Source organism: Trichomycterus rosablanca, chromosome 4, assembly GCF_030014385.1.
Source record: "Trichomycterus rosablanca isolate fTriRos1 chromosome 4, fTriRos1.hap1, whole genome shotgun sequence".
Classification (NCBI taxonomy): Eukaryota; Metazoa; Chordata; class Actinopteri; order Siluriformes; family Trichomycteridae; genus Trichomycterus; species Trichomycterus rosablanca.
In genome coordinates, this window is record NC_085991.1 from 33,239,360 (window position 1) to 33,266,322 (window position 26,963).

At 39.3% G+C, this 26,963-nt stretch overlaps 2 protein-coding genes across 2 annotated transcripts; one reads left to right on the top strand and one right to left on the bottom strand.

Moving 5' to 3' along the window:
* The first annotated feature begins 520 nt into the window (after positions 1-520).
* On the top strand, positions 521-8,936 carry tmem179ba (transmembrane protein 179Ba). Its single transcript, XM_062993241.1, has 5 exons — positions 521-616; positions 3,144-3,334; positions 3,790-3,927; positions 4,138-4,216; positions 7,671-8,936. Exons 1-5 carry the CDS (start codon positions 521-523, stop codon positions 7,827-7,829), a joined length of 663 nt encoding a protein of 220 aa, XP_062849311.1. The 3' UTR covers positions 7,830-8,936.
* Positions 8,937-18,500: 9,564 nt separating this feature from the next.
* Positions 18,501-25,814, bottom strand: LOC134311596 (transmembrane protein 151A). The gene is made up of 2 exons (XM_062993242.1): positions 25,758-25,814; positions 18,501-20,279 (listed from the first exon to the last, which is right to left on the bottom strand). Exons 1-2 carry the CDS (start codon positions 25,812-25,814, stop codon positions 18,501-18,503), a joined length of 1,836 nt encoding a protein of 611 aa, XP_062849312.1.
* Positions 25,815-26,963: the final 1,149 nt, after the last annotated feature.

Here is a 26,963-nt window from a genome sequence, read left to right on the forward strand (position 1 = left end):
GTTGGGCCCTTGAGCAACACTCAATTGCTTAGACAATATACTGTCACTGTACTGTAAGTCGCTTTGGATAAAAGTGTCTGCTAAATGGAGAAAATGTAAATGTACTTGAATGGGAAGAAAACGTCAAAGCCATAACAACAACCTAAAATATCCTGTCATTACAATGTGAAATAGAACAATGTCTGATTCATTAGGCCAACATTAATGTAATACTAACATCTGTATCTTATAACTGTATCTTTGGATTGCAAAAACAACTTTATTCTGCACCTCTGTTACATGTTAATTACTTATACAATACATGTAATGTTTTACTTAATTGTAATCTACCCAATAGCCTTAATCTAATTTATACATATGCTGGAATGAATATGAACCATCATAGCCATAGTCAGCAAGTGTGTGTGTGTGTGTGTGTGTGTGTGTGTGTGTGTGTGTGTGTGTGTGTGTGTGTGTGTGTGTGTGTGTGTGTGTGTGTGTGTGTGTGTTGCAACACTTTGCCTGCCCTCGTGATTTCGTGATGGCGCTGCCTCGGCTGCTGCTGCTGGAGCTTGCACTGTACTTCTGTGGCTTTATTTGTGGAATTATTACTGCTGCCACAGTCACTCTTTCTCAGGTAAAATGTACAACTAAACTTTATTTTATATTTTGAGATAAAGCCTTACTTTATAGACTTTTGTTATGAGTAATTTCTGTGTGAACCTGTAGGTGTTTTTACCTGAACTTTCCTGACTGAAATAGCTGTATAAAGCGAATACAGTGCAAAGTGTCTGTCCTCAATCGCAACATGTACACTACGCAGGGTTTTATTTACACTATTCATGTATAAAATAATGTAGACTTTTAAGCACTGTCATAAAGTCACACAGGGTGCTGCAGTCTGTCCAAAAACATAGCATAGCTGGTACAAATGAGCTTTAATACACTAGAATGTTTGTAGGGAATAAGGAGCAAAACTAGTAGTTCTTAAAAAACTTTATTTACAGACACGTGAGCAGCTTGGTTTGAAGCTACGCTATAGTGTTTAAATTAAGTAAAGTAACATCATATCACATTTTGGGTTATGACAAATCATCTTTTTAATTTGTGCTCCTGACCTGCAGCTGAGCTACTGACTGGACCAAGTTCACGACACCGTACATAAACGGCTCCTCGTGAGTCACATGACTAGTAAATGTTTGGTATCTTTAAAAACATTTAAGAGGATAAGCACACGCTTAAACATGACGTGCAGATACAGTTTAAGTTCCTAAAAAAGTACAGCAATAGAACAGGAAATAATATTATCAGAAACATGAAGTAAGTGTATGTGAACAAAGCAGTTTCTCTTTCTGTTCCGTCCTCTTTCCAGCAGCACTCTCCCTTTTTCAGTTTTACTCGGTCTTGTGATGAACTGCATGTTCATGTGCAATAGCAGCTTATTGGAGTCAGATGACTAAACGAAAGTCCATGAGCTTACTGAAGTGTGTAGATTAGATTTCATCTTGTTAATATAGGGAATCCCATACCTTTCTGAACATTGGTTTTATAGAAGATAGAAGATGAAGAAGAAGATATACTTTATTTGTCATATACAGTTGTACAGTACAATGAAATTCTTTCTTCGCATATCCCAGCTTGTTTTGGGAGCTGGGGTCAGAGCACAGGGTCAGCCCCCTTACAGCGCCCCTGGAGCAGACAGGGTTAAGGGTCTTGCTCAAGGACCTGCATAGCAGAGCCTGGATTTGAACCGCCAATCTTCTGGTTGATAGCCCAAAGCTCTATCCACTAGGCTACCTGTCCCCTCTGTTATAGTTATGTACTTTAAAATAGGGCTGTATAAGGTATGGTATAAAAAAAGAAACATTACATGAAAGGAGAGCTTGACTTCAAAATGAACAAAAAGTTAAAAAGTGTATATCAAATGCCAATGTTCAAGGCAGAAGAACTTGGTGTAAGGAGCACAAAATCTGGACCCATGAGCAATGGACTGATGAGTAAACTTCTTCTCATATATTCTACATCTGTGCAGTTTAATGTTAGGGATTGAACAGTGGTTTTTATTTATAAGCTTGGCCACTTTGTGTCAGTACAGTTGACAAACGCTACTCTTGCAGGCTGCACACATACGCATTAGTATGGCATAAATTGGTCAAAGGTACAAACATTTGGACCACATGTATAGACTAGGTTTAGAGGATGCCAAAATGCCTTTAACACACAATGCGTGTTGTCAATGACATTAACAGCCAATTTATAAAAATAAATTTAAAGCACCAGTTAACTGTATGGCACAGAAATTTGTTTAAATAATTTTACAAATAATTATGTATAATGTTGTGGTGTTCCCACATCCAGAATGAAAACATCATCGTATTTGCTGAAAAAATGAATAGTTTAATACACATTAGGAAACAGTCCAGTGAATTATCAGTTAGAGAACTAGAGGAATATTACATTTCTAAATAATGGTCCGACACCCAACCATTAATGACATGTCGAAAGCTTTACAAAGAGTGTTGTCTGATATATTGTTCTTGTTATAATCTAAATTTATTAATTTGTCATGATGTTAAAGCTTACTTGATGTTAAGATACATTTTATGAAGAACAGTGATTAATTAAGACAACAAAATATGTATCCTGCTACTGCTATAATGCTAACATGCTACTGAAATACTAAAAGAACACACAGATACACACACACACACACACTCATAGTTTTATTAATTTTTAAATATGTGCAATACCTGCTGTACTTTGTGCAATACTTTTTAATAACTGTGCAATATTTGGTTAACTTTCTTTAAAAATACTGTTTATATTTTTGTAATTTCTTTTATATATATATATATATATATATATATATATATATATATATATATATATATATATATATATATGTACATATGTGTAAACACTTTGTATTTTTTATTTTTATATTCTTGAAAGCTGCTGTAACACTGCAAATTTCCCCCTGTGGGATAATAAAAGGCTATCTTATCTTTTTGAACTTAAGTAAACAATGTGACAATTGTTTAGTTTTAAGAGACAATATTTTGATTCTATTAATAAAATTAGTAATAATAAACATTTGGTAGAAAATGTAAAAGCAGAAATGTTGAATCAGTGTTATCTTTTTTTTCTTTTTCACGCATGTGCAGGGTGACTTTTCAGGACATTGTATGCTGTATGGTTCTGTCAAGTTAAACACGTCAGGCATTGATGTGAATGGGTCCAGCTCTCCCTCCCTCTGCTACTTTGTGTCTGCAATCTCTGTATGTGTTGCCATCTTCTGCTTTTCCATCAGCCTGTACTGGGTCTACACCAGCTGCGTGGATGGAGACGTCAAAAGGTTAGAGGTTAAAGTTTAATTTGTTGTCAGTTACCAATGAATCCCAACTGTTTAATTATTTACAATATTAACACAAGCTAATGTTAGAGTATACCTGCTTTTTACTGATTGCTCATGATGTCATTTTAGTACTGAGGATACAAAAGTTAGGTCCAGTGTGTTAACAGTGTTTTTTGTACATAAAAATATCCTGATATCCTGAAGTGTAGTGAGTGGTTTTACTGGTGTCTCTGATTTGCAGATCATGTTTATTTATAGATCTTGGCAATTTAATGATATTAATGTTGTAGAGATGTAAAAATAACATTACATTTAAAGCTGTAAAACATAAAGATACATATTTTAGACGTTTTTGAGCCGTAAAACTTTTATGATTAATGGATGAACAATGAATTATTTTTATTATATCTTTGTGTTAGCATTAATTGTACTGATGTTAAAACTTCTTGTTTAAGAGAGAGAATATGGATGAGTTTGGTACTGGTCGTGTGTGGGATCTTCCTCTTTTTCCTCTTGGTGACGGGGTGCATCCTAAAAGTAGGCAGAGACATACTGTGTGATTCAGTGCTCAACACAGTGCATAATATAACCAGGTAAGAAAAAGACAACAGGTCATTTTGTAGAAATAATCCTGTATGTTGCTTAGAAAAAGTTAGTCATTAATTGCTTTGTTTTAATCAGTGCATGTACACACGAATACAATGTCCATGTAATAGACATAACCTGTTAGGCATTATGTACCCATTAAGTATAAACTGATAGCAATGCTTAATCAATGTGTAATTTGCATTGCATGTTTGCAGGTGTGATCAGGCACAGAGCAAGCCATGGGTTCACCCTCTGGTTGGTAGTAGTTTCTATACCAAGCTGCACAGTGCAGAGGTATGTTGCCACATCACTTCTGCTTTAAATGGATAGCCACTGATTTTCGAAACAAATACATCCATTTTCTAAACTGTTTCCGTAATGAAAACTGTTCTCTAAAAGATCAGTAAGTTTAATTCATTTTCTAACCTAAATCTAATCTTAAAATATATAGGGATTTAACCATTTTACATTGTTACATATTTAAATTTGATCATATTTATTTAAATTTACATATTTAAATTTATCAGTTAAATGATGTGACATGTTAACAAGGAATTGAATAATGTAGTATTTTAGAATAGAATGAAATTGAACCTTGATAATTGGACTTTCCGGTAAGACAGTGATCCCAAGCACACGTCCAAGTCAACCAGTCCTGAAATATACTGGAGTGGCGTTCTTAGTTTCCAGATTTAAATCTTATATAAAATCATTAGTGGGGTTTAAAGAAAGCAGTTGCAGCACAAAGACCATCTAATCTTAATGAGCTGGAAGCTCTTGTGTAAGAAGTATGAGCAAAGATTCCACAAGAGTGGTATTTAAAGCTTGTTAGCACTCACTGTTATTGCTTATTAGAGGTTATGATGGTAAACGGACATTTCAGCAATACTTTTGGAAAGCGTTGAAGGCCTGAAATGCAGGAATGGATGTACAGGGTGGGCCATTTATATGGATACACCTAAATAAAATGGGAATGGTTGGTGATATTAACTTCCTGTTTGTGGCACATTAGTATATGGGAGGGGGGAAACTTTTCAAGATGGGTGGTGACCATGGCGGCCATTTTGAAGTCGGCCATTTTGGATCCAACTTTAGTTTTTTCAATGGGAAGAGGGTCATGTGACACATCAAACTTATTGAGAATTTCACAAGAAAAACAATGGTGTGCTTGGTTTTAACATAACTTTATTCTTTAATGAGTTATTTACAAGTTTCTGACCACTTATAAAATGTGTTCAAAGTGCTGCCCATTGTGTTGGATTGTCAATGCAACCCTCTTCTCCCACTCTTCACACACTGATAGCAACACCGCAGAAGAAATGCTAGCACAGGCTTCCAGTATCCGTAGTTTCAGGTGCTGCACATCTCGTATCTTCACAGCATAGACAATTGCCTTCAGATGACCCCAAAGATAAAAGTCTAAGGGGGTCAGATCGGGAGACCTTGGGGGCCATTCAACTGGCCCACGACGACCAATCCACTTTTTTGACACCCATAATGTGGTGGTGCACCATTTTGCTGGAAAAACTCAGGGAACGTGCCAGCTTCAGTGCATAAAGAGGGAAACACATCATCATGTAGCAATTTCAAATATCCAGTGGCCTTGAGGTTTCCATTGATGAAGAATGGCCCCACTATCTTTGTACCCCATATACCACACCATACCATCAATTTCTGTGTTCCAACAGTCTTGGAGGGATCTATCCAATGTGGGTTAGTGTCAGACCAATAGCGGTGGTTTTGTTTGTTAACTTCACCATTCACATAAAAGTTTGCCTCATCACTGAACAAAATGTTCTGTGTAAACTGAGGGTCCTGTTCCAATTTTTGTTTTGCCCATTCTGCAAATTCAGTGCGCCGATCTGGGTCATCCTCGTTGAGATGCTGCAGCAGCTGGAGTTTGTAAGGGTGCCATTTGTGAGTAGCTAATATCCGCCGAAGGGATGTTCGACTGATGCCACTCTCCAGTGACATGCGGCGAGTGCTACGCTGTGGGCTCTTGCTGAATGAAGCTAGGACAGCCACTGATGTTTCTTCATTAGTGACAGTTTTCATGCGTCCACATTTTGGCAAATCCAACACTGAACCAGTTTCACGAAACTTGGCAAGCAGTTTGCTAACTGTAGCATGGGAGATGGGTGGTCTCGTAGGGTGTCTTGCATTAAAATCTGCTGCAATGACCCGGGTACTGCGTTCACCAGACATCAACACAATTTCTATCCGCTCCTCACGTGTTAACCTCTGCGACATGTCAATGGCTGTAAACAAAGAGAAGCTTGTAAATAACTCATGAAAGAATAAAGTTACGTTAAAACCAAGCACACCATTGTTTTTCTTGTGAAATTCTCAATAAGTTTGATGTGTCACATGACCCTCTTCCCATTGAAAAAACTAAAGTTGGATCCAAAATGGCCGACTTCAAAATGGCCGCCATGGTCACCACCCATCTTGAAAAGTTTTCCCCCCTCCCATATACTAATGTGCCACAAACAGGAAGTTAATATCACCAACCATTCCCATTTTATTTAGGTGTATCCATATAAATGGCCCAACCTGTATATTAACCAATAAAATAAAGTTGATCAGCCAAAGCATGAAATATCTTTGGTTAATACTGTCTGCAATAAAATAATAATAAAATAAATTACTGTAAAAAACATTGCAGTTTTTATTAGCATTGTCTTTATTGTCCCAACTTTTTCTGATTTGGGATTGTACTTAATGGGTTTCAATTGTACATAAAGAGCAAAATCCATAAATATGGCACGAAAAAAGTGGTTACTAATGATAAATGAATGACTGAATGTATGGAAATTACTCAGATTCAGATGTATAAAAAAAACTACAATTATTGCAAATAAATTTTATAAAGGGTGGGATGTAAGATCAATAATGTCACTTCAGTAAATAAAAGTAAAAATAGTCAAATACTCTGTATGGCCAAAAGTATGAAGACACACCTTAATTGTAATGATATAATGTGTCTCAGCCTGAGTATGAAATGAATGATATAAAATAAATTTTATTTAATTTTCATCAACCACTGTTTTGGTCAGGGTAGCAGCAGGTCTGGAAGCACCTGTCGCAAAGCAGGAACACAGTCATTCTTCAAACGTGTATGCAGAGCCTTTCTAGCAGAATAGGGGCTTTTGTAGCTGCAGTACAGTGAGGTTAAAACCATATTAATGCCCATGGTTTTGAAATGGGATGTCTAGCAAGCTCATTTTTGCCCATATAGTATATGCATCTCATATGCATGGCATGTATCAAGAATACTGATACCTACCTGTTCATTACATAATAAAAAATTGAAGGAATTTTAACACATAGTCTAGATTCAGAAAGCCCTCTAAAGAACTACATATGCATGCCTTACATAAATGTAATTTATAGGGGACAAATTCTGTTTCCTGCTCTATTATTTTCCATCTGCCCATGAGTTCACAGGTCTGGTGATGAGCCACCCACACATTCACACTCTCTTATAGTCTCATTAGCTTCAGCAATAATCAGAAAGTTTATTTCACACCAGTGTGGGAAAAGCTTTTCTGTTCTTTTTTTTCTTTTCTATCCTACAATGTTGTGTGCTTTCACGGCCTGCTTTTTGCTGCCTGTCCACAAAGTGAAAGTGTGTTGCTAAATATCATTTAAGTGTTATTGGTAATCACAATATTATTTTCTTTGATCACAATCTCTTGTTTTTGTATTGTATCACTTATCTTTGCTTGTCTCATATTCTGTCCCTCAGACAGCAGTGTGGGTGAATTTCTTCATCTGGATAATCATAGCCGTTCTGGTGGTGGTCCAGCGTAGAATGGGCTCTGAGGACAGCTCACGGGTGGAGGACAGCGGTACCACTCCAGCTGAAACAGAACCCTTTTTCAAAAGACCTGGACAGCCTAACTAAAAACATTAATGGCATGCTGGCCTGGGCATATGCACACACATAAACACCACACACACACACATATGCAGGCGCAGTACCAGTTTTGGCTGGCCCGGTCAGTGGCATTGGTTTTGCTCCCTAGTGGTGTCAAAGCCTTGTTACCATGGTTACTGATCAGCAATTGGCAGCCTGGCTTGGCAATCAAGAATAGGGTTGCCAGTTTGTGTTTACTTATCTGTAGAGACTTACAGTTGAAATTTGACTAGATTATTGACCACTCTCACATAAATGGATACATTAAATTTGATCTCTGATTCACTGTTTTAGGGTTTGGTAGAATTTCAGGAGGGTTATTTTTGGGGATGTAGCTAAATTAAAATACATTTTGGAATCAAATAAAGAGAATAACCTAGTGTAATTTTTAAGCAAAGATTTTAAAGAGATTTAGAATTTTTGTATAGCTTTGGCTCCACCTACTGTCTTACCCATGTTTTATTTTATTTCTTTTTATCACTAGTGCAATTGTTCACTGTTTTTTCTTTACCTTGGTATTTCAAGTATTTTACTGTTATTTTCTTAAGGTGCTTTATCTATTCTGTCACAGAATACAGATAAACTATTTATCTCTGTTAACTTTTGTTCTGTGTCTATACTAACTGTGAAAGTTTTTTTTGGGGTTTCCCCAAAACACATATTGCAGAAATAGGAGTGCATGTACAACAGCATGGCATGTGTTGATGACATAAATCGCTTCACAATCTCATAAGACATGTGGTCATGGTATCAAAACAATCCTGTTGCTCACTGAACTAAACTATTTAAGGACAGTGACACACTGACTGTCCTGTAACACACACACACAATGACAAACTAAGATAATGTTTGTTATCTTATTACCAATACATTCCATCTGTTGACCCCTTGTGACTTTTTTTACCCCAGGGGTTAGGGAACACCTGAATATTGCCTTTCGTTTTTCTGCACTGAATTTATATTAAAAGTTTTAATAAATATTTTTAAAGAAAGTGTTCCATAAAAGAAATGTAATAAAGTTTTTATTTGCTTTTATATCCTATATGTAATATACGTTTGTGAAACACAATATATAAAATACAATCACACAAATAATTGATGACTAATTTATTGACCTTTTTATACATTTATATATTTATAAATGGGGGTCAGTTGGTGAGCGGTAAAACACCCTTTACCTCTGAGATCTGGAGTTCTGGCCTGGGTTATAATGGCCGTACAGCCTAGTCATTTCAACAAACATGAAGTAGAATTTTGGCTATAGCAGTGTAATGATGTTTAAGATGAACTAAAGCAACAGTGTTTTTCTTCATGCAACCATAAAATCTCGACCAGCTAATCTTTTAACAAAGAAGTTCATCACGTTTAAGTGTTGTTGAAAGAGGTAGAAGTGGAGAATGTTTTTTGTGGGTCCACATTAATGTGGATTGGTGATTTTAGGCTAATGGTACACACTGCCACATCAGTCATGTTTGATTATGTATTTTAGAGCTTTCTATATTTTTAAAAAATTGTAACAATAGATTAAGCAAACTGCTTCATTTGACAGACTTGTGCAGCTTCTTTTTTTTTTTTTTTATCTTTTTGTATGAGGTTATTTAATTATGTCTTCCCATTCCCACCACCACAGTTCCAACTTGGCATCCTATATGCAACTTGGTTTAGGGACACTGTGAACTTTTGGATAAATTCAGTTTGTGGGACAAGAATAACAACTGTGGCATGGCTTTGCCGTATCTTACATTATTATGGAGACATAGAAAACAGATACCATGCATCTACATTAATGCAACAAACCATGCAACAAACATTAAGTTTGGTAGAAAATGAGGCTGAAACATTCCTAACTCCTAACTGACAGCCTGTATATTTACCCATCACTCCCTTCTCTCCTAACTGATGAATCCTTTCAAGCAGTTCTACAACAGGAGCTGAACATGCACTATTCACATCAGAGACCATGCAGTTTCACAAAATAGATTTGAACACACAAACTTTATATTAGACACACATCACAGACAATGCCATTTCATAAAATACTTTTTAACATCCCAAATCCAAGCTGCAAACGATGACCGATTGGTGCCGCTGTATCTCCATCTATCTCTTATGCCAACGCCTTCTCACAAACCAGTGGCAAGAACCACAATGCAAAACCCTCCAGACTCATGTCTCTAATATACCCAATCAGGGACACTTTACATTACTTTAACGTCCAATGGGGAGCTTCATAAACACCACCGTGTTACTTACTAATCATATCTCATCACTAAACCATACTCTACTTCTCTACCTGCTTATTTAAGCTCTTCCCATCCAGTCCTGCAGATTTCTAAATCTACCAAATGCAAAAATCAAACAACAATATTTTGCAGCTCCCTTCTCCCACATCTGGCTCAGATGGAAGCACCTTTATTATTCCTCACCCTTACCACATGAAGTGCCTTCTATTAACTGAGCAGCATATCGGTAATCACAGCATTCCTTCAGCAACATCGCATTCCACTACTAGTGCTCCCAGCAGGCTTGTTCATTCAGCCTTTCAACCACAGTACCCACCATACTCATTCTACCCTACAATACTCTCTGTATATGCAAATATGCTCCTTATGCTCCCTTCTAATAACACTAAGCTAGCACATACTGTAAATCTTCATCAAGTTGTCAGAGGTATCTGTCACCTAAAGGCACCATAAATTAATCAGCCTAGCTCGAAATGAACCCATAAATCCCATCAAGAGGGCAGTTGTAGCCTAGTGGCTAAGGTACCAGACTAGTAATCGAAAAGTCACTGGTTCAAGCCCCACCACTACCAGGTTGCCATTGTGGGGCCTTGAGCAAGGTCCTTAACCCTCAATTGCTTAGACTGTATATTGTCACAGTACTGTAGGTTGCTTTGGATAAAAGCGTCTGCTAAATGCTGAAAATGTAAATGTAAGTCCACCCTTCCACAGCCAAGACTCATCATCAGAGCCCATAAAGCCCCATACAGCAAGATCTCAGCCAAGTAATCTCTATCTACCCAGCTGAAGAACCAGCTGGACCAACATCCACAGTAAAAGACTCTCCTGACTCTCATTGTCGCCTCACCTCAGAAAGGTACCTGCAAACTGCCAGCACTAAGTCAACTGGAGCCTTTTGAAGGTTCGGCTGCTAAGCAAAAAGAGGGAACCACCCTGAACTTCAGCCCAAGAAGTACCACAATAATTTTATTAAAAGACTGAAATTAATGTGTCATTTTACACACTCATATCATGATATCTTAGTTTTAAGTTTGTGTATATGCTTTAGTTACTCAGCAGAGAGGTACTGTGTACTTACTAATCTTACAAGAACCTTGTTTTAATTCCTTTAATGACTACATGGTGGCTCTATAATAAATAAAAGCATAAATGCGAATTGTGCTTGGCACATGAGCAGCTGTGCACCAGCATAAGGTACGTATAACCAATTAGACCTGATCATCATTTACTGAATTCCTTAAAGAAATACTTAAGCATTTTAAAACCCGAACTTTATTTACCATTAGCTTATTAGCATGCTCTCCTAATGGCAAATGGGTTTGGGCTGGAGCTTCTACAGCCTCCCCAAAAACATGAAGAAGTTGGATTAGCTTTTCTAAACTGCCTGTAGGTGTGAGCAAGTAAATAAATGTAAGGTGCCCTTTATTATTATTATTATTACTTTGCACCGAATGTTTCCGGTTGGTGCCAGGCTTACCACAACCATGATCAGGATTAAAAAGTTAGTGAAGATAAAGTGAAAACACATGGTTATTCATAATTTACTTACAATGGGAGCTTATAAAGGCAGTCAACAAGTCTGAGAAACAGTCAAAAATGGTTAAAATGTTTATGTAGTGCACCTATTTATTCCATTTTAACTTATTTAATTTACTGCTTCTAGGGATCAGGGACAATGTGGGGCTGGCACCTACCCAAAAACACTGGGCAGAATAGCAGAAATGCACCATGGACAGAGAACGACAGCTAATCCTCAGAACAGAGATAAAGTTTAACCCCCAGGTCCCTGTTGCTCTGGTCCCACTCTGCGATCCACTGTAGAACCCTTATGAATTATTTCTTCTTACAGAGAATTGTAAAATACAATACAGTTCATTAAGATCACAGACATATACCACATGTTGCAGGATAGAGTAAAAAGCTGTAGTATTATTTTTATAATAGTATTACGTTATTAGCCTACTTACCTCTTTACAGTTAAGAAAAGTGCTCATAACGATTGCATTAATGTGCTATATGAAAGGTGTAATAACTAAATCAGACAAAAGGGCAAGTTTTTTTTTTTTAAATCAAGCAGTTTGACTTTATTCTACAGCATAAGTAATCAGTCATTTTCATCCAAATCCTCCTACTAGACATATCAAATCAACAATTCTTTGCTACTATTGCGTAACGTTTAACGCATTAAAGCAGCTGTTTACTACTGATTGTGTTTATCTACTTTAAAGGGATACTGTTTATTTTATCCAGCCAATCCAGATGAATCATACTGCATAATCTCTAACAATGCTGAAAACATTCTCCCAGAATGAAATCTACAGTTTCTGCTGGGCTACATGTAGCTGTGGAAGCGAGCTAAGCATTAAATTACAGCTTTTGGATTTTCTTCAAACAGAATTTGCATCTACTTACAAATGCCTCTTTTAAACATGTACATACATCAACTTACACTCAGCTGCCTGTCTCTTATTTATCCACTCTACAAACACATAACAACGCTTAATAGTCTTGTCAAGTCATGTGTTGGAGTTCTGCACTGGAATGTAGATTAGTCAGTCAACACAAGTTTAGTTAAATCTAGACGTGTGAAGTCTGGCTTTCGATTATAGCCATTAGATACAGTATGTGGAGTGAATCCGAACAGACGGATGTTTGTGACGTGTACTGTATAAATATGTGTATATATATACAGTGTATCACAAAAGTGAGTACACCCCTCACATTTCTGCAAATATTTCATTATATCTTTTCATGGGACAACACTATAGACATGAAACTTGGATATAACTTAGAGTAGTCAGTGTACAGCTTGTATAGCAGTGTAGATTTACTGTCTTCTGAAAATAACTCAACACACAGCCATTAATGTCTAAATAGCTGGCAACATAAGTGAGTACACCCCACAGTGAACCTGTCCAAATTGTGCCCAAATGTGTCGTTGTCCCTCCCTGGTGTCATGTGTCAAGGTCCCAGGTGTAAATGGGAAGCAGGGCTGTTAAATTTGGTGTTTTGGGTACAATTCTCTCATACTGGCCACTGGATATTCAACATGGCACCTCATGGCAAAGAACTCTCTGAGGATGTGAGAAATAGAATTGTTGCTCTCCACAAAGATGGCCTGGGCTATAAGAAGATTGCTAACACCCTGAAACTGAGCTACAGCATGGTGGCCAAGGTCATACAGCGGTTTTCCAGGACAGGTTCCACTCGGAACAGGCTTCGCCAGGGTCGACCAAAGAAGTTGAGTCCACGTGTTCGGCGTCATATCCAGAGGTTGGCTTTAAAAAATAGACACATGAGTGCTGCCAGCATTGCTGCAGAGGTTGAAGACATGGGAGGTCAGCCTGTCAGTGCTCAGACCATACGCCGCACACTGCATCAACTCGGTCTGCATGGTCGTCATCCCAGAAGGAAGCTGACGCACAAGAAAGCCTGCAAACAGTTTGCTGAAGACAAGCAGTCCAAGAACATGGATTACTGGAATGCCCTGTGGTCTGACGAGACCAAGATAAACTTGTTTGGCTCAGATGGTGTCCAGCATGTGTGGCGGCGCCCTGGTGAGAAGTACCAAGACAACTGTATCTTGCCTACAGTCAAGCATGGCGGTGGTAGCATCATGGTCTTGGGCTGCATGAGTGTTGCTGGCACTGGGGAGCTGCAGTTCATTGAGGGAAACATGAATTCCAACATGTACTGCGACATTCTGAAACAGAGCATGATCCCCTCCCTTCGAAAACTGGGCCTCATGGCAGTTTTCCAACAGGATAACGACCCCAAACACAACCTCCAAGATGACAACTGCCTTGCTGAGGAAGCTGAAGGTAAAGGTGATGGACTAAACCCAATTGAGCACCTGTGGCGCATCCTCAAGTGGAAGGTGGAGGAGTTCAAGGTGTCTAACATCCACCAGCTCCGTGATGTCATCATGGAGGAGTGGAAGAGGATTCCAGTAGCAACCTGTGCAGCTCTGGTGAATTCCATGCCCAGGAGGGTTAAGGCAGTGCTGGATAATAATGGTGGTCACACAAAATATTGACACTTTGGGCACAATTTGGACATGTTCACTGTGGGGTGTACTCACTTATGTTGCCAGCCATTTAGACATTAATGGCTGTGTGTTGAGTTATTTTCAGAAGACAGTAAATCTACACTGCTATACAAGTTGTACACTGACTACTCTAAGTTATATCCAAGTTTTATTTCTATAGTGTTGTCCCATGAAAAGATATAATGAAATATTTGCAGAAATGTGAGGGGTGTACTCACTTTTGTGATACACTGTATATATCATTGTGATTTACATGATCATAAAAACATAAAACATCAAGGGTAGCCAACAATCAGGTTGCAACACATAACATTCTGACAAGACTGTGATTTTCCTTTTTTGTTCTACTTATGAATAACATTCAACGATCAGCCATAACATTAAAATCACCTCCTTGTTTCCACACTCACTGTCCATTTTATCAGCTCCACTTACTATATAGAAGCACCTTGTAGTTCTACAATTACTGACTGTAGTCCATCTGTTTTTCTGCATGCTTTCATGCTGTTCTTAAATGGTCAGGATTCTCCCAGGACCACTACAGAGCAGGTATTATTTGGGTGGTGGATCATTCTCAGCACTGCAGTGACACTGACATGGTGGTGGTGTGTTAGTGTGTGTTGTTTTTAAACACCTCACTGTCACTGCTGGACTAAGAATAGTCCACCAACCAAAAATATCCAGCCAACAGCGCCCCATGGGCAGCGTCCTGTGACCACTGATGAAGGTCTAAAAGATGACCAACTCAAACTGCAGCAATAGATGAGCGATCGTCTCTGACTTTACATCTACAAGGTGGACCAACCAGGTAGAAGTGTCTAATAGAGTGGACAGTAAGTGGACACGGTATTTAAAAAAAGCAGCGCTGCTGTGTCTGATCCACTCATACCAGCACAACACACACTAACACACCACCACCATGTCATTGTCACTGCAGTGCTGAGAATGATCCACCACCCAAATAATACCTGCTCTGTGGGGGTCCTGACCATTGAAGAACAGGGTGAAAGCAGACTACAAAGGTATGTAGACAAATATATGGACTACAGTCTGTAATTGTAGAACTACAAAGTGCTTCTATATGGTAAGTGGAGCTGATAAAATGGACAGTGAGTAGAAACAAGGAGGTGGTTTTAATGTTATGGCTGATCAGTGTATGTTTATACTATGAATCTTCATGGAACTCAAGTTTAAAAGCGTGACACATTGAAAAGATACAGACAGATGACAAATTAAATGAAAAAACAACAGAAAGTTTCTTTATAAGGTGACAGGCCACTGTGACAGGCTACTAGTCTCTAGAACAGTACTGGAGTGATTAAACACAGTATTTTTGACTGGTAGTGGTGGTGGAGTATGTTATTCCAAAACTTCAGTTTGGGTTAGGTTAAGATCTGGTAAAAGTGAAAGCCAAACAATATGATTTACATTAATGTTTGAACATATTGAACTGTCTATTGAGCCTAGATATATTTAAATATCATACTGATGATCAAGAACTGATTGGTTGCAATGCATCATTATTATGGAATGTGGACTTTTAAGCACACTTCCCAGCACTATTTTCTGATGTATTTTAAACAAATCTAAACATAGATCTCACTTTGGTCACTGTTGCACTGTCTTTATCACTAAAGCTCCTGCCACCCTTGTCCTACTATGGAATGCTTGTTTAAAGCTTTATCTGGCCTACACTCACCTTATGTTCTCCACTCAGTTATTTAGGTTCTTCTATGAACCTGTCACCCGTCTGTCACCAGTCTGTCACCCATTCATCTATTCATCTTATCTATTGTAAATACAGTGATAGAAGAAGAAAGGCAACTTTCTGAAAAGTGAAGCTTCCAGTAATAACATTGTACTCAGAGCCACAAACCATCATAAACACAAGGCATCAGATATATAAAATGTAAAAAATCCTAAAAATAAAGACAAACACGTAAGACCAAATGACTCCAAATATGGCTTATGAGTATCTGTGCTAAAATAAAGTTGTTTTGTAAATGTGTCATAGATACAAAAATGTAAAGACTGTACACACAGGTATCTTCAGCTATTAGCTATTAGTGAGTTTCTTGGCAAACTAATCATTCTTATCAATGATTAGCTAGTTCATGCGACACTAAAAGCCTTTCAGAGTGTATAGAGACTGTGATGGAAGGCAACATATTGGGTGGTTGCACCATAACTTGCTATCAACCAAGGTGTCAGTGTGAGGCATTAAAACAGAGCAAAGCCCTTCGTGAGGCAAAATTGGTGATACACTAACAACAAACAAACACAAAATTGGGAAAACACTTTGCCTTGCTTAAGTAACATTTAATAACAATAGTTGTACACATTTTATATTGTCACAACGGACTTTATCCCAGACTTGTTTAGACCATTTCTTGTTCTTTATAATGTTTTTGTTTATGTATAGTTTTTTAACACACCCAGGAATAGGTGTATTTAGTCAATACGGGTAAATCCCATTTAAATGATTGACTTGTTTTTTTTTCATTTTCTTTATGCGTTTTCTCCCCTTTTTCTTAGTGCATCGAATTGCCCGATTGCGTCATGCTTCCTCTCCACCAATGCCGATCGCTGCTCTAATTGAGGAGAACAAAGCTAACCCACGCCCTCTCCGACACATGGGCAGCATGCCGTATGCATCTTATCACGTACACTTTTTATGAGTGCAGTGCAGCTCAGCGTTGTGTACGGAGAGACACACCCTGAGAGCACTCTTTTCTCATCTCTGTGCAGGTGCCATCAATCAGCCAGCAGAGGTCATAATTGCACCAGTCATGAGAGACAGACCCCATCCGGCTTAGTCTCGCCCATATCTGAACAACAGGCCAACCATTGTTCATGTGGTCGCTCAGCCTTGAGATTCGATACGATGTATTCAAGATCCAGCTCTGGTTCCAGCATGTGTTTTTACCGCTGCGCCACCTGAGCAGTCTGATTGACTCTTTTAAATGCATTTTCTCCCTTTTTCTCCCAATTTTTAGTGTGTCCAATTTTTACCCAATTGCGTTATGCTTCCTCTGTACTGGTGCTGACCCCTGCCCCTGATTGAGGAGAGTGAACTGACACAAGTCCCCTCCGATAAGTGGCATTTTTTCACCTGCACCAGCCGAGTTCATATGCGAATCAGCCCTGTGCACAAAGACCCACACCATGATCAGCATTATTCCTCAACTCTGTGCAGACGCCATCAACCAGCCAGCAGAGGTCACAAATGCATCAGCCACAATGTCCCCATTTGGCTCCCTAACCCTGTATGAACAACAGCCAAACATTGTTCATATAGCTGCCCAGCCCAGCCGGATCAGAGATTTGATATGATATATTCGAAATCCCAGCTCTGGTGTGATAGCATATTTTACCGCTGCACCACCTGAGCGGCATGATTGTGACTTTTAATGGCAACTGTTTTTCAACTACTTTAGTATTATGGTACATAGAACTATAAACTAATTTCTATATACTATGTATAATATATAATACAATTAAGTTCATTGAGTCTCAGGCTGTAGCAATACAAAATGTGGAAAAGTTTTAAGGGAAGCAAATACTCATGCAAGGCACTGTATTCCCACAGCATGATTTATGTGCTTTACCAGAAACAAGTAATACGTTAAAGCTTTAGCATGAAAAACACTGGGGACATTTTCCTGCTTCTCATGTGAACTTATTAGATCCCACTTATACAAAGTCATTTCATGTTGTGCATCTGTTCTTCTCAGTTAGATTTAGATGTATTGATCCAAGCTATTCAACCTCAGCAAACAACCTGCAAAGCAAAGGTAACAGAGGCTGTGTAGCCAGACTCTGCCAGTCTGGAAGGAAAATGGTTTAGAAACATGATGGTGGTGTTTCCCAAATTCAGACTGAGAAGATAAATGGGTCACACTGGGATTGTAAATGTGTTCACACACAGATTTCGTTGACATTGTTACATGCAGATTTAAGATATCTCAGTGAAGACTGTGATCCATTTGGGATATGAGGCTTCAATCACGGTGATTCTGTTGTACCTGAAGGTTATAAGTGTCTCATTTCTGTTACGTGATATTCCAGAACCAGAAATAGAAATGTTTGTCCTGTGATGTGACTGCTAGCTTTACTTTTGGAAAAAGTCTTTCTCTGTCAACTTGCTTTAACAGTGTAAACAACAGAGAAAGAACAATTGGTGATGTTTCACTTTCTTTTGGGGTATCTGTTGCCTTTTTTACCTGACGTCTCTAAATCTTGCATAGATGTTCTGAATCATATTTCTGACCCACCATGTCTATCCAGTTTTACTGGGTAAGCCTTACTTTCTCTCAGTAGGTAAAACAATGATACCACTTTTTTGCCTACCCTTTATTTTTGCTTTTTTTAGGAGATGTCTTCTCCTGTGTGACAACTTTCTTCTCCATGCACTATTAACACCGGAAAGAAAAAAGCATCCTGATATGCAGGAGGTCCATCTCTTTCTCCCTCTCTCACTTCCTCTCCCTCATTTACTTCATGTTGCTCAACTTCCTCATCTTCCCTCTCTCTTTCCTCCACTGCAGCCTCCTGATTTCTTTCATCTTCCTCCTCCTCCCCCTCTCCCTCTAGTACTCCTCTACTCTCCTCATCCTGTCTTGACCCTAAACCAAGAAACCCACCACCTCCTGCACCACTTCCCTCCTCCATTCTTCCTCCTAGTCCACCACCCACACTCCGCGAATGGAAAAGAGATGCCGGTCGTGAAGCCTGGAGACGTCCCAGAGAAAAGCCACTTCTGCTCAGGACAAGCCTCCCTGGACCTCCAGCAACACCCCCTGCTCCGCTAGCCCTCATTCCAGCCAGAGTGCCATTCAACAAGGCTGCTGTTGGGCCTCTCAGCCTGGAAGGGAGTGATGTACTGCTAGTGGACCGTCGGCAGCGAGGACAGCTCTGGAGCAGGTAGGCTGAGGCGAAGGCGACAGGCAGTGTAGGCCCTCCCCCACTAGAGTTCGCCCCAGCTGGAGAAGTGTTAGTGCCTTGGTTACTTTCAGAACCAGGATCCATCAGCAGTGCCTCTGAGTAGCTGGGAACCATCTGCTGATTGCAGCGAATGTGCCACTCAAGTTCCGTCATGTCAACAGTGTTGACCCGGGAGATGGCACGGTAGCTTGATCCGATGCCACCACCTCCAGGTCCATTTCCATTTTCACTTATCCCCCCACTCTCGCTCACATCTCCTCTACTGTTGTCATCCCCATCACCAAACAGCTTTTCTACATGGTAATGAACATATGCAGTGCGATATTCTGCCACAACACGAAGTGGCCAGGACAAAAGCAGAGCTGAGGCGAGCCAAAACACTCTTCGTCTGGCATACCAGGGTTGCCTTGCAGGGTCAGGAAAGGCCAACATGTGCTCACGAAAGTCCACATTCTTTAGGTGCATTCCCTCCCGTGCTTCCATGTAATCGTCTAGGCCCTCATTTTCCCCGAAGAAGCGTGCTCTTTGTGTAAGGTAAGCCGCTTCTGCTCGGGCGCTGGAGAAACTGAAGCACTTCGTAAAACGCAAACGTACTGCTGGGTGCTCCAGAAGGCGCCTTAGCTCTTTCGAGACATCCTTAACACCCAGCCTGGCATAGTCAAACTCTGAACTTGCTGCATGTGTGTTAACACGTTCATGATACACCTGGGTGGTGGTGTAAGCATCTCCATTGCGGTATCGTGTCACTTGTCTGGTCCTTCTTACGTAGTGGTAGCTGATGGCCTTCCACCAGATGCACGGCGTAGCTTGCTGAAGCCGCTGTACACGCTCGTACACCTCTGCAACCTCTGCTTGGGCCAGCATGGCAGTCTTGGAGTAGCAGTGCCAGCACTCCACCAAGTAGACCACATACAGCATGGCAAGAAAGGCCAGCGGAATGTAGACATAGCCACTTGTGCAGGGGCTGTCCAGAGCCAACTCATCAGGGCTGTAGAAACTAGCAGCAGTTGACGTTGTGGACTGGTCCTCATTCTCCAAGACTGTGGCTGCAAGCTCTGCTGGGACTCTCAACACTGGAACCTTGCATAGCCCACACCAGGCCAGTGTGCCAAAACAACCGTACATAAGCAGTGTGAGCAGAAGACACTTCCAGTGTGACTCCCGACATAGAGAGCTTGCTAGAGACTGCTTCACTGGATACTGCTAAAGAAGAGAAGAAAAAAGTTGATTAGTCACCCCTGAGATGGCAAGTCATTTCAGTTTAATTTTTGAATATTATCATCCACTTTAGTTGCACTATATGGTTTAGAATTTGTGGACACCTGATTATGAACTTGGTGGACAATCTATTGCAAAACTGGGTGTTAATATGGAGTTGCTGCATCACCCCTTTGCAGCTATAACAGCTGCAACTGTGTCAGTTTGTGACTTTACTTAGTCAAAATAGCAGGCTTACACTAGAAAGGCCAGGCTTACATTTGTCATTCCACTTTAACTCAAAGATGTTGGTTAAGGTGTAGGCCACACCAAAACTCATCTAATCATGTCTTTTTGAAACTTTTGGACAGTCTACTGTAGTAGTCATACTACTGTCTTTTTTCTACATCTCTTAGCAATGGGTTTGACTTAAACTCTTACAGTATATGTGTGTTCAGCCTCTTATTGCAAGTAAGTGAATTATATACTCTCGTTTATATGCAACTGACTAGCCCCCCACGATTTTAGCGGGGTGGATGCTGAATAAAAATTCGGCAGTTCACCCACGAGTTGTGCCCTGCAGCCAATTTGGTCGGCAGAGTGAGCACAGAGTCACAGTGTGATTTGTCATTCTCTTAATCACCTGTGACTCAACTGTTTTCTAGAAATATCACAACTAATTCTTGTTTTCTTTTCAGCGCATTGGCTGACACACCTATTTTCTCCTAAAGCTGTGATGCCAGATTGCTTGGTTCACTTTGGTATTTCCTGGTGCATGATTTTCAGCATTCTGTTGGTTTTTTTTGGAAACTTGCGCCGGTGTTTCAGTGTTTTGGGCCTCGTAAGAGTAACACACTGGGAGAGAGGAATTCCCAAGTTGTGCTGCAAGGTCCCAGTGTCATGGGATGAGAGATGTCTGTAAAGCCATTTGGTATGCAGAGGAAGTGCAAATAGCATGCTTAGGGTATTCACCTGTTAAGGGCCAGCACCGGGCAGTGCAAAAAGTTCCCTTACAGTCATTTTTCCAAAAACCTGTTTTTGTTACCCAATATCTGCTTCGTGCCTCTTATTTATGTGTGGTACTGGAACCACTTTGACCCTGACCAGAATAAAGTGGTCAAATAATATAAATGGTTAATAAGTGGTTAATGAGTGGTTAATAAGTATAAATCTTAAAGTTGCATGATGAGTTGGGTCTCAGGGGCCTGGGCTGTCTCGTCGTTTGAGTCCGCTCAAGTTTTCTTCCCGTTACTCTAATTTGCTCTCATATAACAAAACAAAAAATATATGGTTTGCCTGCTTTCAGTTCCAAATTTCTTTTAATCAGCAAACAGCAATGCAATTTATTAATTTTGTTTATGTATACACATAAAGTACACACCCCATTTTCAGAAAAGTTGAGACATTAGTAAAATGCTATAAAAACAACTGAGAATGTACAAAGTAAAGATTAGCAATGCTTTCACCGACCAACTTATCTGTATTTTGTAGATATAAACAAATTTAGAATGGTTGGGACAGAGGCATGTTTACCATTGTGTGGCATCACCGATGTGCCTCTCAATCATTTCCATGGCTCAATCATTTCTGGGTTTGGATGTTTAATTTCTAACTTAGTTTTTTCTTATTTTGACCACTGCTTACATTTTCCCATTACCCTTTTGTATGTGGCTTTTTAACCCCAGTATTGTTCTATCTTGGTTAAGCATCTTTGCATAGTGGGTTCATTTTCAGTTCTCACAGGTGGATCACATCTGCTGCATTTTTACAAAACATACCAACTTTTCTGGAAATTGGGTATATAACTCTATTTTGAATACTGAAATTTCAAAATGAATCTGGCAATACAACAAAAGCAATCTTTACTGGCACACTAGTCGAAGCAGTCAGCTTGCAAATCATTTTAGATTCTGGTAACTTTATGATCTTCCTTGACAGGCTATATGAGGCTATATAAAACGTTTTAGTAGAGAATAAGATTAGATTTGAAAAGCATCAGCTGCATTGGGGAAGCAGAAAAAAAAGCTTAATTGTTGGTTTTAAGCAGAGTAATGTTACAAGGAACCAAAAGACAAAAACTAATTTGTACCATATGAGCAGTAGTAATTATGTGACAGCAAATACAAATTTATTGTTAATTAGACAAACATACTTTGAAAACCACACAGTTTATCTGACTGGAGTAGAAAAGTAATTATAGTTACTAATAAAGTTACATGGTTTGATTCATAACTACAGTTACACAGGTTCTTAGACCTACAGCTCTAAGAATAAATCTTTTCAGTCTCCCTGTCCCTGTTGATAAAAAGCACCTCTATAGCATGATGCTGCTACAGCCATGTTTTACTATAGGAATAGCCATTCAAGCAAGCAAGTTGTCACATGGCTTTTACTCTAAAGTGGCTTACATCTTCTGCCATAAAAAGCTTATTTATAAAATGATGCAGAAATGGTGGTCTCTTCACAATACTTTTGATGCACTTTTAAGATTTGGGTTCTTTCTTACCTCCCTGACCAAAGCCCTTCTTGCCCATATGACCAATTTGGCTAGATGGCCAATTCTAGAAAGGCTCAAGGTTGTGCCAAGTTTCTTCAGTTTCAAAAGGATTAAAACCTTGTGGTCCTTAGAACACTTAAAACCTTATATATTCTTGTCCTGATTTATGCTTTACCACAACTTGATTACAAAGATCCCCGGACAGTTCCTAGGACTTCATAGCTTGTTTTTATCCTGACAATGCAATGTAAATTGGGGTATATGCCCTTTCAGTCTGTCCAATCAATTTTAAATTGCAGCAGGTGAACTCCAATTCAGATGTAGACATGTCACATCATGCAAAGGCTCTTTTGTGAATAAGAAGTTTTTGATATTTAATTAATTTGTAAAAATTATAAATATATTTTACTTCATTATTATTCATTATGGGTGATTAAATGTACATTGACAAGTAGAATTGGCAGGTGTATCTATTTAAAATCAAATCCACAACACAATAAATCAATAGCTTGTGCAAGCAGCAGCGGATTCAACATCTGGAATTGAAAGTGACTAGATTGGGAAAGGTAAATACTGTGTGTTATATTCACAATGGATTCACCCTAAAATTTGACTTTTATTAATTTTGACTTTTATTACTCACTCACTTTTATTACCTACTCACAATATATTTAGAGAAATGTGGCACATTGACTGTTACTCTATAAATCTACTGAACCAAATACATGATGCTGGTGAAGAAGAAAAAATTGCGTATGTAAGGGATAGAGTGAAATCAGTTGGTGTTTTGTTTTTATAATTAAAAAACTAAGCATGTTTGTCATTGTAAAATCATATCTTATCCTCTGATACAGGTCTGTTGATCTAGTTAAAGTCCTTCTATAGCATGATAACTGACAGGTATTTTATCAATGGCTGTTTTCTAGAGAGTCTAGAGAGTCTTTGTGAAAGATAAACAACAAACTGTCAACTACTGAGCATTTACATAAATACAGACAAATCAGCTGTATTTAAAGTGAGGTTTTAAACTAAAGGGACAAAAGTCATTTACATTTATACAGCATTTCTTTAAAAAGGTTAAATGCAGACAAATAAAACATAGCGCTAAAATACATGATCTCTACTTCTGTAGACATATAATAAATGGCCAAAATATGTAGATACTGACTTTGTGTGTTTAGCTACACTCACTGCTAAAAGGTGTATAAAATAATTTATTTAATATAAATAATATGCCTTTAACTCTGAGGCAACAGTATGTGGTAGACCCTTTACTATTCCAGCATGACCGTGCCCTTGTGTGCAAAGTGAGTACCATTAAGACATGGTTTGGCAAGTTTGGTGTCTCTGTGGTGTCATCCCTTCAGGTCTTCTTGTCCATCATCACTGCCTAACCTCACAAATACTATTTTGACCAAATAAACACAAACTAGCCACTAACAGAAGGGTGGAGGATTATACTGGATTCCATATCAGTGGTCTTGGTTTTGGAACAGGTGTCTAATTATTTCGCCTATATAGTAGGGTTGCCAACCGTCCAGTAAAATACGGAATCGTTCTTTATTTGGAAACTAAACGTTGTGTTCCGTATTGAACTGATACGGGACGCGCTTTGTTCCATATTTTTATCAATGGGAGAGAAATGCTGCAGATTAGACTGAGACAGGGCGATATGTATGAAACAGAAAGAAACTGCTGCTACCGTGGGAATTAGAAAGCGTTTGGTTATTATTTTAAGTAGTGTTCACTTTTAGTCTTAGTAACGCTGTGTGTGCACAGGCATATCAGCATGTTTGAGTAGTGCAGTGGGCAGAGCGCAGCGCGCATATTTTTCCGCCCTAGGTTAGAATCCGGCTTAGGGTGAAACTAAAGTAACACAAGCAGGGTCGGTGCTAAGGGGGCACCCAGATTTTCTCACTGCCCCCCTAAGCAACGCAGTCCAGAACCGGGGCTGCATGTCAGTGTTTAGATGGATTATGTAAAAATGTTGTTTGCACTATTAAGAAAAAATGTTACATGTAAAATGTAATGTTCTTTATGCATGTTCTTTTGCCTAAAATATGGTTCTGATTTATTATGATAAAGAATGAAAATAATAAATGTTAAACAGCCTAAATAAAACATTTTGATAATGTTCCTATGACGGTGTAAGACCCGTTATATTTTTTATAGGTGCAACCCTAACCGCCTACTTTCCCCCACACCCCCGCTCAGGTAAACACCCGCCAACCCACCTCCCACCCTATGCCTTTCTCCAACCCGCCAGCCCAGGGTGTTCCTTATTTCCAGTTTTGAAAGTTGGCAACCCTACTATATAGTGTATAAGAAAATGATATATTTTAAGATTCAGTGATGTCAGCAATTGTATGGTAAAACAGAATAAATGGTAAGCATTAGTTTTGGGCCTAGCTTTTTGCAAAATGGAAATGTAAACTAACAAGCTGCTGCTGCATTTCTAGCCATATAGTTGATCTATTGAGAATGACTGTTTGTTCTCTAATTATGTACAAAAGTGGAATACTTAAAAGAGAGTCTGTTAGTGTGAAAAGTATATAGACAAAGTCAAGTTGAAAGATACAGTGGCGCTGATTGTCTCAATGCTAATCCAAGCGTTTACCTCCCGCCTCTGTTAACTCTCATTTATTATTCATAGTAAACACAAATTCCGTGTCTGTGTGGAAGAGGAACGGTAAGCGGTTAGTTACATTAATATAGCTCGAATAAACACAGCAACGCGTTCATTATCTGCAATGCAGGAGCGCTGAGGAGCAAAAGCAGATATGCATTACACAAAGCACAACACTTACATTCAGTGCCATTTCTATTTTAGTTGCACATTATGGCCATATAGATGCGTTTGTTTATTAGTAAACTAAACTATGTTCATCTTTGTAAAAATTAAACAGATTTTACTGTAATACGGGCACATATCATTGGGAACAGGTGTATCAATCATCCCTTATGGCTCCCAAAACATATGATCTCACCTCCTCTCTGGTAGCCCCGGCCAGTATAGGCTCCTCTCCATCCGCCGTTTCCTGCATGCTGTCCGTGCAGCAGCTCCGGATGGAGCGGACACTCGCTTAGAAGCAGCCCGCCTCTAGCGCTCCGCTCCCGGCTGCATTCACCCCATCCACACGCCGCCCCAGCATCCGCCTCAACCACCGGGCCGCTCGGAGTCACACACCATTAACATCCGCGCTGAATCTTAAACAGCTCGTCGTGTACTCGGCTCTTTCTTTGACTATGTTTTGAATCCGATCATTTTATCCAGCGTCTGGGCTGCGATGCTTCATTGTAACGGCGCGCTATTTCTGGATGCGGAGATGGAGGTGAGGCTGTTTACGTCTGCCAAAAACATGCGAGCTGCTACAAAAAGAAAAGGATTACTAATTCAGTACTGCAAAATAAATCTTAAACACATGAACTAATGTGCTAATGTAATTCTAAAAGCGAAAATTCTGAAATAGATTTAAACACAAGGCGTAACGAGCTGCATTTATTTATTTAATTTTTTGTTTCTCCTTGAGCGCGGACGGGGAGGACGTCATCAGGAGGTCCCCCACCAATCTCATCTGACCTATAGAGAAGCAATCAAACACCACACACACACACACACACATACACACACACATACTATACACTGCATATTTACATTTTCGTCATTTAGCAGACGCTTTTATCCAAAGCGACTTACAGTATAAGCAATTCAGGGTTAAGGGCCTTGCTCAAGGGCCCAACAGTGGCAGTGGTGAGGTTTGAACCAGCGACCTTCTGCTTACTAGTCCAGTACCTTAACTGCTAGACTACAACTGCATACACTGATTAAAACCACCTCCTTGTTTCTACACTCACTGGGCATTTTATCAGCTCCACTTACCATATAGAAGCACTTTGTAGTTCTACAATTACTGACTGTAGTATATCTGTTTCTCTGCATGCTTTGTTAGCCCTCTTTCATACTGTTCGTCAATGAGCAGGACCACTACAGAGCAGGTATTATTTGGGTTGTGGGTCATTCTCAGCACTGCAGTGACACTGACATTGTGCTGGTATGAGTGGATAAGACAGCAATGCTGATGGAGTTTTTAAACACCTCACTGTCACTGCTGGACTGAGAATAGTCCACCAACCAAAAATATCCAGCCAACAGCGTCCTGTGACCACTAATGAAGGTCTAGAAGATGAACAAC

What these genes read in the sequence shown, in the direction of transcription:
- tmem179ba (XM_062993241.1), top strand. Translation starts at nt 521, where the DNA reads ATGGCGCTGCCTCGGCTGCTGCTGCTGGAGCTTGCACTGTACTTCTGT. An exon ending in CCACAGTCACTCTTTCTCAG is followed by an intron (nt 617 to 3,143) that starts GTAAAATGTACA and finishes ACGCATGTGCAG; the next exon opens with GGTGACTTTTCAGGACATTG. An exon ending in CCAAGCTGCACAGTGCAGAG is followed by an intron (nt 4,217 to 7,670) that starts GTATGTTGCCAC and finishes TCTGTCCCTCAG; the next exon opens with ACAGCAGTGTGGGTGAATTT.
- LOC134311596 (XM_062993242.1), bottom strand. Translation starts at nt 25,814, where the DNA reads ATGCAGGAAACGGCGGATGGAGAGGAGCCTATACTGGCCGGGGCTACC. An exon ending in CCGGGGCTACCAGAGAGGAG is followed by an intron (nt 20,280 to 25,757) that starts GTGAGATCATAT and finishes TCTCTTCTTTAG; the next exon opens with CAGTATCCAGTGAAGCAGTC.